Raw genomic sequence first — 13136 nt, forward strand, 5'->3', positions numbered from 1 at the left:
CATGGATGTCACCACACACTTTTTTTTCTATGTCCAAATGTTATCAGCAGTTGTGTGACAAACTCATCCCATATGATGCATTTCAGATTCCTTTCTGAAATATATTCTCACATTTATTTTCTATTAATATTCCGCCACTGATCTCAAACTGCATGATGTGTGTAACATCACGATCAAGAGCATCCCTGTACATGAACACCAGACACACAGTCATGTTGTCTGCCAAAATCGATCCAGTCGACTGTATATGAATAATTGTTCATTGTATAAAGGAAAATGCTTTGGTAAATGGTCAAAGAAAATGATAAACCACGTGATCACTCTGAGTGAGCAGGAACAGGTAAGTGTTATGTTCCAGATCCAGTCTTCATGTGTCGTCCGTTTTAGACAGGGACGGCCAAAGAGGACTGTCGACAAGAGTAGGAATAAAAGAGTCTTTCACTCCCCTAGTCTGTTTGAACTCATTTGTTTCCTCATTGTTTGAAAAATGGTTGCCATCCCCACTGTCACTAACAGTAGAGCAGGTGATAAGAACTAATCAGTGGTGAACAAAGCAGAATTGATTAGTGATTTGTGGCTAGTTAATCTGTGAGGCTGAAGGCTGAAGCTTTGGCAGAGTGATGGGGAGATCGTTGAAGTACAGCAGAACTCTTAGGGATTCCCATCTCTCTGTACTGACATTGTCATTACTCACAGAATGGCTTAGGCCTGTATTTGACTTTAGTATTGACAAGTGAGAAGATAAAGATATGTTTTCTTGTTTATGAGACAGCAGGTTTAGAATTCCTCACTTTTAAATTACTGTATGTATTTTTCTTGATTTGCTTTTCTCCTCTGTCCAGTCTTACTGTAACGTCAGGCTGAGCTATAGTTCCTGTTAATTACCACTTATGGGTACTTCGTGAAACTTGATATTGCATCGTTTCTGCAGTATTTAGGTCCCTAATAAGAAGTGTAATGTCCTCTTACCTGTCTATGCTTTGGTCTTTCTCAATGTTGCCAAAATGTCTGTCTGCTGGATGGGTCTGTTTTCAAAACGTCAGTTGTTCTGATATATACTGTACGTGTATGAAAAGTCGGCTTGGTTATTTGTATTTTTGTTTTGGCAAGGTGTGTGTGTGTGGGTGTGTGTGTGTGTGTGTGTGTGTGTGTGTGTGTGTGTGTGTAGTGTAAGTCTGAACACACATTTCAGTGTGCATTAACTGCATTTTGTCCTAAATGTCACCCTACTCCCTATATAGTGCACTACATTTGACCAGGGTGAATACGGCTCTGGTCAAAAATAGTGCACTATGTAGGGAAAAGGGTGCCATTTGATATGCAAACCATGTATCCATCTGAGTGGACTCTGAGCCTTGACAGTGTGTCCTCTCCCTTCAGGAGCTCTCCAAATAGAAAACAGCGAGGAGTCGGACCAGGGCAAGTACGAGTGTGTGGCGGTCAACAGCGCCGGGACCCGCTACTCGGCTCCAGCCAACCTATATGTGAGAGGTAAGAGCCCTCCCTGCCTGGCGAGCGGGTCAGTGCTAACAGTGGGGGCCATCCACCTGTCCATAAAGTATCTATTCTAATCTATCACTTCCATCACTGCTCTCTGGTCAAGCGCTAAAGACTAGTGTAAGCTAACCCACTCCACAGCTACACAACCAGGTCTGCTCTCTGGTCAAGTTAACCCACTCCTCTCCACAGCGAGCCTGGTCTAGCTATACAAATACTCCACATGGATCTATTCACTGTCTGGAAACTGACAAATGCCAACCAACTACTTCCTCACTGGAATAATAGAGCACCTACCCAGCCAACCAGTTAGTGAAAGGCTCAGCCTAACCTGTTGATGCCTGTTCTTGTTATGTCAATGTTTTGTCTATTCTCTGTGGGGGTGTTTATTTTTCTGTATCTTTTCTTTTCTCCTGGGTGATTGTATACTCCCTATAGGGCTCTGGTAAAAAGCAATGCACTATATAGGGAATAGGGTGCCATTTGGGATGCAGACTTGGTGAGGTGGAGAGAGTTGTTATATGCTGGTGGTACATATGCAGTCTTGTAGACATACAGGAAATAGACACCTCGTTGGTTACTGTCATTCTGAGTGTAGGAAATTCTGCTATCAACAGGATGCTGAGGACACATTCTATGGCTGCGTCTCAAATGGCACTCTATCTCCTATTTAGTCCACTGCCTATTTGTTCTACTACTACAAAGCAAACAGGGCTGATGTCATATCAAACTCAACCCCGTTGGTCTTTTAGAAAATAATGTTCGGCAGTAAAAATTCAATTAGCCTCTATTCCACCAGTCAAAATCATGTTCTCAAAGGCAATTTTCCATGATTCAACTCAAGTTGGTTCCTTGTGTCCCTGTTTTATACATACCCACAGGTTTTTACCGTGCTCATCGCAAACACATTGGAAAGGTTCACCAAGGGCAAATAATTAAGTTATTCACAACTTTTTATGTTACTGATGTCACTTCTCCCCCACTCCCCATCTCTGGCGCTCGAGGGCACCAGGCGGCCGGCCCATCATTACGCACACCAGTCACCATCATTACGTGCATGAGCACTTCATGGGACTCACCTGGACTCTATGACGTAATTGATTGCCTCTCCTATATCTGTCACTTCCTCAGTTTCTTCCCCATGTCTGCATTTATGTCATTTTGTTACCCCTGTCCATCATTTTGATCCCCCTGTCCAGACGCTGTTCTTCCAGATGCTGTTCTGTTTTGTTATACAGTTGGAAGTTTACATGCACCTTAGCCAAATACATTTCAACTCAGTTTTTCACAATTCCTGGAATTTGATCCTAGTAAAAATTCCCTGCCGTTAGGATCACCACTTTATTTTAAGAATGTGAAATGTCAGAATAATAGTAGAGAGAATTATTTATTTCAGCTTTTATTTCTTTCATCACATTCCCAGTGGGTCAGAAGTTTACATACACTCAATTAGTATTTGGTAGCATTTCCTTTAAATTGTTTAACTTCGGTCAAACGTTTTGGGTAGCCTTCCCACAATAAGTGTATGTAAACTTCCGACTTCAACTGTATGTCCGTTTATCCATTAATCCTCGCTCCCTGTACTTGCTTCTCGTCTCCCAGCATCTGTCCTTACAGAATGCATCAGGGAGTTTTTTAGTTTTTTGTTGGGGTTGGTGACGTCAGGCCCAGGTACCGGGGGTGCCTCAGCTGGCTCGTCGGGCTTCCATACCTTAGCTGGCTCGAGAGTTTTTTTTGCTTTGGTTGGCTTGGCAGGCTCCCATCCCACGTCATTCCTCAGCCGGCTTGTCGGGCTCCCACGCCTCTCAGCCGGCTCATAATGCTCCCATCCCACGTCATGTCTCAGCCGGCCCGTCAGACTCCCACATCTCGGGCCGGCATGTCGAGCTAACACATCTTGGGCCAGCACGTTGGGCTCCCACACCTCAGCTGGCTGGTCGGGCTCCCATGCCTTGGGCTCCCAGGCCCGTCAGGCTCCCTTTATTGATTGCCTCCCCTATATCTGTCACGTCCTTAGTTTCTTCCCAGTGTTTGCATTAATGTCGTTTTGATCCCCCTGTCCAGACGCTGTTCTTGTTTTGTTATATGTCAGTTTATCCATGAAATCTTCACTCCCTGTACTTACTTCTCGTCTCCTAGCGTCTGTCCTTATAACTGAGACCATTCTAATATATCTACATTGATCGTAAATTCCCATTTATCCATTTCCATAGAAATAATATTTATTCATTAGTGTCTTTTTTAGGGGGTAGATGTTGAATGTTGCAGATAGATTGTAGCTTCCATCAATGTTTTTGTCTTCATCACTTCCAATCCCCATATATTTTTTTTCAAGTATATTTATACATATGCATACATACATACAGTGCCTTGCAAAAGTCTTCACCCCTTTGGCGTTTTTCCTATTTTGTTTCATTACAATCTGTAATTTAAATCGATTTTTATGGATTTTTATTTGGATTTCATGTCATGGACATACACAAAATAGTCCAAATTGGTGAAGTGAAATGAAAAAAATAACTTGTTTCAGAAAATCCTAAAAAATAAATAACGGGAAATTGGTACGCGCATATGTATTCACCCCCTCTGCTATTAAGCCCCTAAATAAGATCTGGTGCAACCAATTACCTTCAGAAGTCACATAATTAGTTACAGTGCCTTGCGAAAGTATTCGGCCCCCTTGAACTTTGCGACCTTTTGCCACATTTCAGGCTTCAAACATAAAGATATAAAACTGTATTTTTTTGTGAAGAATCAACAACAAGTGGGACACAATCATGAAGTGGAACGACATTTATTGGATATTTCAAACTTTTTTAACAAATCAAAAACTGAAAAATTGGGCGTGCAAAATTATTCAGCCCCTTTACTTTCAGTGCAGCAAACTCTCTCCAGAAGTTCAGTGAGGATCTCTGAATGATCCAATGTAGACCTAAATGACTAATGATGATAAATACAATCTACCTGTGTGTAATCAAGTCTCCGTATAAATGCACCTGCACTGTGATAGTCTCACAGGTCAGTTAAAAGCGCAGAGAGCATCATGAAGAACAAGGAACACACCAGGCAGGTCCGAGATACTGTTGTGAAGAAGTTTAAAGCCGGATTTGGATACAAAAAGATTTCCCAAGCTTTAAACATCCCAAGGAGCACTGTGCAAGCGATAATATTGAAATGGAAGGAGTATCAGACCACTGCAAATCTACCAAGACCTGGCCGTCCCTCTAAACTTTCAGCTCATACAAGGAGAAGACTGATCAGAGATGCAGCCAAGAGGCCCATGATCACTCTGGATCAGCTGAGGTGGGAGACTCTGTCCATAGGACAACAATCAGTCGTATATTGCACAAATCTGGCCTTTATGGAAGAGTGGCAAGAAGAAAGCCATTTCTTAAAGATATCCATAAAAAGTGTCGTTTAAAGTTTGCCACAAGCCACCTGGGAGACACACCAAACATGTGGAAGAAGGTGCTCTGGTCAGATGAAACCAAAATTGAACTTTTTGGCAACAATGCAAAACGTTATGTTTGGCGTAAAAGCAACACAGCTGAACACACCATCCCCACTGTCAAACATGGTGGTGGCAGCATCATGGTTTGGGCCTGCTTTTCTTCAGCAGGGACAGGGAAGATGGTTAACATTGATGGGAAGATGGATGGAGCCAAATACAGGACCATTCTGGAAGAAAACCTGATGGAGTCTGCAAAAGACCTGAGACTGGGACGAGATTTGTCTTCCAACAAGACAATGATCCAAAACATAAAGCAAAATCTACAATGGAATGGTTCAACAATAAACATATCCAGGTGTTAGAATGGCCAAGTCAAAGTCCAGACCTGAATCCAATCGAGAATCTGTGGAAAGAACTGAAAACTGCTGTTCACAAATGCTCTCCATCCAACCTCACTGAGCTCGAGCTGTTTTGCAAGGAGGAATGGGAAAAAATGTCAGTCTCTCGATGTGCAAAACTGATAGAGACATACCCCAAGCGACATACAGCTGTAATCGCAGCAAAATGTGGCGCTACAAAGTTTTAACTTAAGGGGGCTGAATAATTTTGCACGCCCAATTTTTCAGTTTTTGATTTGTTAAAAAAGTTTGAAATATCCAATAAATGTCGTTACACTTCATGATTTTGTCCCACTTGTTGATTCTTCACAAAAAAATACAGTTTTATATATTTATGTTTGAAGCCTGAAATGTGGCAAAAGGTCGCAAAGTTCAAGGGGGCCGAATACTTTCGCAAGGCACTGTAAATAAAGTCCATCTGTGTGCAATCTAAGTGTCACATGATCTGTCACATGATCTCAGAATATATATACACCTGTTCTGAAAGGCCCCAGAGTCTGCAACACCACTAAGCAAGGGGCACCACCAAGCAAGTGACACTATGAAGACCAAAGAACACCCCAAACAGGTCAGGGACAAAGTTGTGGAGAAGTACAGATCAGGTTTGGGTTATAAAACATATCCGAAACTTTGAACATCCTGCGGCGCACCATTAAATCCATTATAAAAAATGGAAAGAATATGGCACTACAACGAACCTGCCAAGAGAGAGCCCACCAAAACTCACGGACCAATGCAAGAGGGGCATTAATCAGACAGGCATCAAAGAGACCAAAGACAACCCTGAAGGAGCTGCAAAGTTCCACAGCGTAGATTGGAGTATCTGTCCATAGGGCCACTTTAAGTCGTACACTCCACAGAGCTGGGCTTTATGGAAGAGTGGCCAGGAAAAAGCCATTGCTTATCGTCTGAATGAATGGACCAAGGCGCAGCGTACTTCGAGTTCCACATGTTTAATAAATATGCAACTCACCAAAAACAATGCAGAAGAAAACAAAACATGACGTTCTGGGCTGCTCACAGGCAGCTACACAAAAACAAGATCCCACAAACAACCGGTGGGAAAAGGCTGCCTAAATAGGATCCCCAATCAGAGACAACTTTAGACAGCTGCCTCTGATTGGGAACCATACCAGGCCAACAAAGAAATAGAAAACATAGATTGCCCACCCTAGTCACACCCTGACCTAACCAAATAGAGAATTAAATGGATCTCTAAGGTCAGGGCGTGACAGCCTAAAGAAAAAATAAGCAAACACGTTTGGTGTTCACCAAAAGGCAAAACATATGGAAGAAGATACCCCGGTTCAGATGAGACTATAATTGAGCTTTTCGGCCATCAAGGAAAATGCAATGTCTGGCGCAAACCCAACATCTCTCATCACCCCGAGAACACCATCATGCTGTGGCAATGTTTTTCATCGGCAGGGACTGGAAAACTGGTCAGAATTGAAGGAATGATGGATGGCTGGCACTAATTACAGGGAAATTCTTGAGGGAAACCTGTTTCACTCTTCCAGAGATTTGAGACTGGGAAGGAGGTTCACCTTCTAGCAGGACAATGATCCTAAGCATACTGCTAAAGCAACACTCAAGTGGTTTTAAGGGGAAACATTTAAATGTCTTGGAATGGCCTAGTCAAAGCCCAGACCTCAATCCAATTGAAAATCTGTGGTATGACTTAAAGATTGCTGTACACCAGCGGAACCCATCCAACTTGAAGGAGCTGGAGCAATTCTGACTTGAAGAATCGGCAAAAATCCCAGTGGCTAGATGTGCCAAGCTTATAGAGACATACCCCAAGAGACTTGCAGCTGTAATTTCTGCAAGGTGAATAGTTATGCATGCTCAAGTTTTGAGTTTTTTTGTCTTATTTCTTGTTTGTTTCACCCAAAAAATATGTTATATCTTCAGTGGTAGGCATGTTGTGCAAATCAAATTTACCAACCCCCCCAAAAAATCTATTTTAATTCCAGGTTGTAAGGCAACAAAATAGGGAAAAAGCCAAGTGGGGTGAATACTTTCGCAAGCCACTGTACATATAAATACATGTACATCCATATATACAGTACCAGTCAAAAGTTTGGACACAACTACTCATTCAAGGGTTTTTCTTTATTTTCACTATTTTCCCAATTGTAGAGGAATGGTGAAGCCAGCAAAACTATGAAATAACACATATGGAATCATGTAGTAACCAACAAAATGTTTAACAAATCAAAATATATTTTAGATTCTTCAAAGTAGCCACCCTTTGCCTTGATGATAGCCTGCCACACTCTTGGCATTCTCTCAACCAGCTTCACCTGGAATGCTTTTTCAACAGTCTTGATGGAGTTCCCACATATGCTGAGCAGTTGTTGGCTGCTTTTCCTTCACTCAGCAGTCCAACTCATACCAAACCATCTTAAATGGGTTGAGGTCCTGGTTGAGGCCAGGTCATCTGATGCAGCACTCCATCACTCTCAGTCACCGCAAACCAGATGGGATGGCATACTGCTGCAAAATGCTGTGGTAGCCATGCTGGTTAAGTGTGCCTTGAATTCTAAATAAATCACAGAGAGTGTCAGCAGCAAAGCACCCCCACACAATCACACCTCCTCCATGCTTCACGGTGGGAACCACACATGCAGGGATCATCCGTTTACCTACTCTGTGTCTCACAAAGACACGGCGGTTGGAAACAAAAATCTCAAATTTGGACTCCACCGGTCTAATGCCCATTGCTCGTGTTTCTTGGCCCAATCAAGTCTCTTCTTACTATTGGTGTCCTTTAGTAGTGGTTTCTTTGCAGCAATTCGACCATGAAGGCCGGATTCACGCAGTCCCCTCTAAACAGTTGATGTTGAGATGTGTCTGTTACTTAAACTCTGTGAAGCATTTATTTGGATTGCAATCTAAGGTGCAGTTAACTCTAATGAACTTATCCTCTGTAGCAGAGGTAACTCTGGGTCACAAGAACTGAAGTATATAAAAAGATCTAACACAACATTAGGTGATGATGTATGGATAATTATGGATTTATAATCAGCTGTAATGGGGCGGTCATTTTGGACAGGGAACACAGAATTAATTAGCATTTATTTGGGATGCATTCTGAGGTGCAGTTAACTCTAATGAACTTATCCTCTGGAGCAGAGGTAACTCTGGGTTTTCCTTTCCTGTGGTGGTCCTCATGAGAGACAGTTTTATCATAACGCTTGATGGTTGTGGGGACTGCACTTCAAGAAACTTTCAAAGTTCTTGAAATGTTCCGTATTGACTGACCTTCATGTCTTAAAGTAATGATGGACTGTCATTTCTCTTTGCTTATTTGAGCTGTTCTTAACATAATATGGACTTAGTCTTTTACCAAATAGGGCTATCTTCTGTATACCTCCCCTGCCTTGTCACAACACAACTGATTGGATTAAATGCATTAAGAAGGAAATAACTTACACAATTGTGCTTTTTATGAGGCAAACCTGTTAATTGAAATGCATGCCAGGTGACTACCATATGAAGCTGGTTGAGAGAATGCCAAGAGTGTGCAAAGCTGTTGTTAAGGCAAAGGGTGGCTACTTTGAGGAATCTCAAATATTAAATATATTTTGATTTGTTTAACACTTTTTGTACTTCATGATATGTGTTATTTCATAGCTTTGATGTCTTCACCATTCTTCTACAATGTAGAAAATAGTACAAATGAAGAAAAACCTTTAATGAGTAGGTGTGTCCAAACTTTTGACTGGTACTGTATATACACATCTTTAAAAAAAATATATATTTTCCTTTATTACTTTCTAACCTTACCACCCCTCCCCCAATTGGAGTAAACTAGTGAACAACAACGCTTATGCTTCTACTTCCAACTTATGCATACATTTCATAGACACAGTCTATTTTACAATAGTTACCTTTAGTTTGTTTTTACCCTTGTCCTTTCTCTAACCTCAACCTCTTCAATCTATTTCTTTCACAAAAGTTCTGAACCTATATGCGTTTTACAGACACAGTATGTTTTACATTAGTTATCTTGTTATTCATTTTTATTATTCCCAACCTTCAGCTCCATTCAATCCCTCCCATCTATCGCTTAACACCATCCATGTTGGATATCTATTTGCCATATATTTTTTAATTGTGCTGTGATGTTTCACAAAAGTTCCAAACATTTCTATTCTCATAATTTCTACTATTACATCATTATAATTTTTTTTGAATTTTACCCCTTTTTCTCCCCGATTTCGTGGTATCCAATTGTTTTAGTAGCTACTATCTTGTCTCATCGCTACAACTCCCGTACGGGCTTGGGAGAGACGAAGGTTGAAAGTCATGCGTCCTCCGATACACAACCCAACCAAGCCGCACCGCTTCTTAACACAGCGCGCATCCAACCCGGAAGCCAGCCGCACCAATGTGTCGGAGGAAACACCGTGCACCCGGCAACCTTGGTTAGCGCGCACTGCGCCCGGTCCGCCACAGGAGTCGCTGGTGCGCGAAGAGACAAGGACATCACTATCAGCCAAGCCCTCCCTAACCCGGCAGAGCTCGGCCAATTATGCGTCGCCCCACGGACCTCCCGGTCGCGGCCCTTTGTGACAGGGCCTGGGCGCGAACTCAGAGTCTCTGATGGCACAGCTGGCACTGCAGTACAGCGCCCTTAACCACTGCGCCTGTCACGTTCTGACCATAGTTCTTTTGTGTTTTCCTTGTTTTAGTGTTGGTCAGGACGTGAGCTGGGTGGGCATTCTATGTTGTGTGTCTAGTTTGTCTGTTTCTATGTAAGGCCTGATATGGTTCTCAATCAGAGGCATGTTAGTCATTGTCTCAGATAGGGGTACCATATTTAGGTAGCTTGTTTTGTGTTGGGGTTTGTGGGTGATTGTTTCCTGTCTTTGTGGTCTCTGCACCAGATAGGACTGTTTCGGGTTTTGCCACGTTTGTTGTTTTTGCAATTGTGTTCATGTTTAGTTTATCTTATTAAAAACCATGAACTCTAACCACGCTACATTTTGGTCCTCCTCTCCTTCGACGGAAAAAAGCCTACATTATTGATCGATTGACTATGACTTTTCAGATCACCCAGTAGTGCTATTTGTTGAGTTTGCTCCAGGTAAATGTTTGCAATTCTTCAGCCATTCCTGGACTTGTGAACAAAAACAAGCTACTTATGGACAGTACCAAAACAAATGATCTAATGATTCTGTCTCTTCGCAGCTAAATCTGCAGAGCTGGGAAGGTTATAGGAATATATATATATATAACATTCTATTGGTTGTAAGAATTTTGTATACTGTATACGTTTTGAATCCGGCGTCATTTTGCATATTAGTTCATAAACCATGTGCCATGGAATCGGTACGTTGAAAATCCCAACTATTTTGCAACATCTATGGCACAGCTGTCAATTTTTTGGTCCTTAAATGAAACGGGTATACTTTTTTATTCATCACAATTTTCTTGAACCAATGTTGGTCTTTAATGCATGGCCGACAGACAAGTTCCCTACTTTTTCCCCTTCCCCTTTCCTCTTAGTGTCATAATCAAGTCTTAATTTCTGTCATCACATCAATTACTTTGATCTTCAAATGATATGTTAACTTGCTTCCGGTAGGATAATGTGATTTTCTTGCAGAGGTATAATTCTAAAGTTCATTTCATATTCCCTCCAGCTAACTTCTTTAGATAACTTCAGCATCAAAGGCTTTTAATTAATTATTCAGGTATCTGACAGACCTATACCACAGTATAAAAGCAATGTCCTAACCTGCACGGTTGTTACTAGTTACCACAGCCACATAGTCAGAATTGTCTACATTGTAAAAATTCATTAAATAAAAAAATGTGCCTTTTGGTCTTAATTTCAGGTTAGGATTAGGCATAAATTGAGAAGTATGGTTAAGGTTAGAGTTGAGGTTAGGGTTAGGTTTTCAGTCAGATTTTAAGAAAATAAAATTGTAGAAATGCCATGATTATTACTTTGTGGTAACTAGTGATGACCAACCTGCACTGCAGTGCATGCCTTCTGGGTAAATTGTCCCATGGTTGACCTCTGACCTACAGAGAGGAAACATCCTCTGGAGGTGTAAACCTGGTAACTGCCTCTGTCAGTCCAGGTCGTAAATTCTCCCAGATTAATACATACATAACCCATTCAGCGATAAAAAGGAATGTGAGGAAAAACTCTTAGAAAAGATACATTTGTCATTCTCCTTGGTGCTGGGCTCTCCTTCAATCTTAGTTGCATCCCAAATGGCACCATATTCCCTACACCCTATTCTCTATGTAGTGCACTACTTTTGACCAAAGTCCTGATTAAAATGTGTGCACTGTATAGGGAATGGGGTGTCATTTGGGACGCAGACCCTTAACTCGGACCAAGTGACAGAGGGAGTGCTGTCGCAGGGAATACAGATTTAGAATTGGTCCGGTTGATGAATGGCATTTAATATATATATGTATAAGTGTTCTGTAATCAGCCTGCACCTGCCCAGTGACAGAGTAAGACATTGTGTACTTGTTTGCCTCTGTGTGGACTATACGTGTGTGTGAGTGTTTGTGTGTGTGCGCACATGCGCATGTGACCATCCTGCAGTATGTGTGTAGGTGTATACTGTACATATGTGTTAAAATCCTGCAGTATTTCTCACCACCCATGCCTGCATCAATTTCTCACATATAGAGTAGATTACATCTCACTCCCGGAGAGGAATTGCCTTTGAGAACTGAAAGAGTCTTTTCGAGTGTTTTTTACACTGTGAAATATTATTTTTGATTATTTTTCACTGCCAACCCTCAGTCCATAATGCATTGCCATGGAGTTTAACTATACTGTTGAACATCATTTGAAAAATAAAAACCCTTCATGCACTGTGCTGAAACATCACTCTACTAAACCTACAACTGAAGTCATCAAGGTCAAGACCACCAGCTTCTTTCCTATGTGTTTTCTTACAAATGTCTGTTTCTGTATAATGTAACACTGGGTTGTTCTGTCTCTGTACAACGTGTTCTTGTCTGAATGGGTCTAACCTCTATCTCTCCAGGTATTACACCACTCTACCAGGGGTGCAATTTCCTTAGCAAACGATGGTGCCTGAAAGCGCTCTCTCTGCTGCTAGAGAGAGAGAGGGAGAGAGTGAGAGAGATTTCTTCTCTCTTCTTCTTTTCCTATATTTGTACTTCTTCCTTTTCTCTTGTCTGTCTCTCTCAGCTTTGGCTTTCTGATCATCACTCTGTGTGTGGCGTGTCCTTGGCACTGACTCCATGTCCATTGCTGTGTTATATCATATACACAGACTGTATATGGGAGTGTCCATTACACAAATGCTTATCCTGCTATAGAAAAATAATTATACCATTGTCTGTGTGCTTTCCCATGTCTTTCCCAAGTGTCACCCAAGGTTTCATGTGTCTTGGGGTTTTCTGAGTTTCTCTGAAACTTGTGTACGTATGTGTGTCTGCTTTTATTTGTCTTTATGTAGTGTGTGTGTGGGGTTGCGCTTGTGTGTGTGCGCATGCAGAGATCAAGATTAGAAACCAGCTTTAATACAAATGAACCACATCTAGAATGCATAGACTCTTTAGATGCACTATACTCTGCTCCTGTAGGTATAGGACTGTGCCCATGGGACATAATGTATAGGACATCATGAATGCCACAATCACTCATACTGGTTAAAGACTTCACCACCGTGACGCATTTGATAAATTCTGTCAGCACACAACAGTGGTATGAGGCCATTGCCTCAACATTGAGTGAGTGATGCATAGAGCTCTCTCTGTTGTCGGTGTACAACTCCGTGGTC

At 41.7% G+C, this 13136-nt stretch overlaps 1 protein-coding gene across 9 annotated transcripts in view; it reads left to right on the forward strand.

Moving 5' to 3' along the window:
* Window positions 1-13136, forward strand: part of LOC110521733 (receptor-type tyrosine-protein phosphatase F) — a 338288-nt gene that overhangs the window by 198272 nt on the left and 126880 nt on the right. For all 9 annotated transcript variants that reach the window (XM_036968461.1, XM_036968462.1, XM_036968463.1 and 6 more), the window contains one exon: window positions 1381-1491. In XM_036968461.1, the coding sequence (XP_036824356.1) occupies window positions 1381-1491 (111 nt within the window). The remainder of the gene's footprint in view (window positions 1-1380; window positions 1492-13136) is intronic.

This window comes from Oncorhynchus mykiss, chromosome 30 (genome assembly GCF_013265735.2).
Source record: "Oncorhynchus mykiss isolate Arlee chromosome 30, USDA_OmykA_1.1, whole genome shotgun sequence".
Lineage (NCBI taxonomy): Eukaryota > Metazoa > Chordata > Actinopteri > Salmoniformes > Salmonidae > Oncorhynchus > Oncorhynchus mykiss.